This window comes from Pteropus vampyrus, unplaced genomic scaffold (assembly GCF_000151845.1).
Source record: "Pteropus vampyrus isolate Shadow unplaced genomic scaffold, Pvam_2.0 Scaffold679, whole genome shotgun sequence".
Lineage (NCBI taxonomy): Eukaryota > Metazoa > Chordata > Mammalia > Chiroptera > Pteropodidae > Pteropus > Pteropus vampyrus.
The window spans coordinates 7,225-9,056 of record NW_011889460.1 but is presented as its reverse complement, the minus strand read 5'-3'; the positions used below and the strand labels follow the sequence as shown (position 1 = coordinate 9,056).

Below are 1,832 nucleotides of genomic sequence, written 5' to 3'. Positions count from 1 at the left end.
TTGTCTTCTAAACAGACATCCCGTTTGGGGTACTGTCTCAGTCCTGCTCTGAGTGTTTCCCAGAACTTTGTGTCACAAATATCTGAGTGAACATCGGTCTGGTGTGTGGGAGAACAGGAGTGACGAGCACGGCAGCTGTGATTCCTGAGGTTGGTCTCACCACAGCCACCGACGCGTGTCCAGCACGGAGCTCTGTCCAATATATAATGTTGGGGAGCACACGTGTTCAGACTACAGCCCCCGCTAAGCCTCTGGGCACGTGTCGTCCTGTCAACACCTTGATGTCTGTCCACGGAGACCGATGTCCTGCTCTGACCTCCAGACTGTGAGGAGTCAATGCGTGTAGACTGTACCCCGAGTGTGTGGTACTGTGATTCAGCAGATACAGGGAAGTCACACAGGCTGGACGTGGGTCTCAGGTCATCAAGGGTCTCCCCACACTGTTCCCTGTGTGTGAGGACAGCAGTCCTGCCCCAGGGACAGGGACACTGGGGGCAGTGGTAGGAGGGGAGGAGCCTCTTCAGGCACTCAGCCCTGCAGGAGAGAACTGAGGTGGACTGTGCTAGAACCTGGCTCACCCGTCACCATGACTTTGCTACCAGGAGTCAGGATCTTCCTCCCAGAAGGTCATGGGCCTGGTGCTGGATGTCAGACTGGGCAGTAGGAGTTCACCCTTCAGGCCTTATACTTACCTATGTTGAAGCATCATTCCCTGTTCAGACACAGGGGAAAGTGGGAGGGATGGCTGGGGGATCTGCAGTGCAAACCCTGAATCTGAGACCAACACGTAATCCCAGACGATGCCTGAACTAACTCCCCTCATCCAGAGAACAGGGGGGTGCATATGTGCCCTCTGCAGAAGCAATAACAAATGATAAGGACCTGTCAGGAAATGGTGACCCTGCATCTTCCTGCAGGACACCTGTACTCGTGACACCTTTCCCTGAATGTCGGGTGTGCTCGTGAGAGTGTCACTTATCGTCTCAGGTTTCTGTCCCTGTGTGAGGAAGTCAGAGGACACTGTTCCCTTCCTTCCTGAGCCCCACACAGCTGCCCTCTCCCTCAGGGTTTCTGTCACTCGCAGGATGTGGGTTGTCACACTGTGTCTCTCGCAAAGTAATATGTGGCCGTGTCTTCCGACCTCAGGCTGCTGATCTGCAGAAAGGCCATGCTGGCACTGGTGTCCAAGGAGAACACAAATCGTCCTGAGAAGCCCTGGGCATATGTTGGTTTTCCCGTATTTCTGTTGATCGATCCCATCCACTCAAGCCGTTGACCTGGTGCCTGTCGCACCCAATTCATAGCATAGCTGGTGAAGGTGTATCCGGAAGCTTTGCAGGAGACCTTCACGGAGGCCCCAGGCTTCCTCACCTCGGCCCCAGACTGCACCAGCTGGACCTGGGTGTGGACACCTGTGGAGAGGAGACAGCAGTGGGTGCAGAGCCCTGACTGGCCCTGGTGCCCTCATCCGCCCAGGGCTGGGGATCCCCTTACCTGTGGCCACTGCCACCAGGAGGAGGACGCTCCAGCTCCAGTCCATGCTGAGTGTGGTGCTGTCAGGGCCTCTGTGGCGGAAGGTGTGATGGTGGGTGCTGTCAGGACACAGACAGGTCCCTACTTAACCTAGTGCTCCTCGGCTCATTTGCATATTCATGAGGCACAGTATTCATATTTGAATTCTTGGCCCTACCTGAGAGAGAGTCAATGATACAAGGACCATGCACAATGGGCATTTGTGGGTCCAGTCCCAATTCTTGTTGGAGACATTTGTTATCTGCCAGAGTCCTGATCTCTGTACACAGTTCTGGCCACTGAGGAGCACGTCTCACAAG

General features: G+C 55.1%; 1 gene segment (V, D, J or C); it reads right to left on the bottom strand.

The window, feature by feature from the left end:
- Positions 1–1,095: 1,095 nt before the first annotated feature.
- LOC105309168 lies at positions 1,096–1,572 on the bottom strand. The segment is given in 2 exon segments: positions 1,096–1,412; positions 1,495–1,572. Coding segments are annotated over 2 exon segments (363 nt in total).
- Positions 1,573–1,832: the final 260 nt, after the last annotated feature.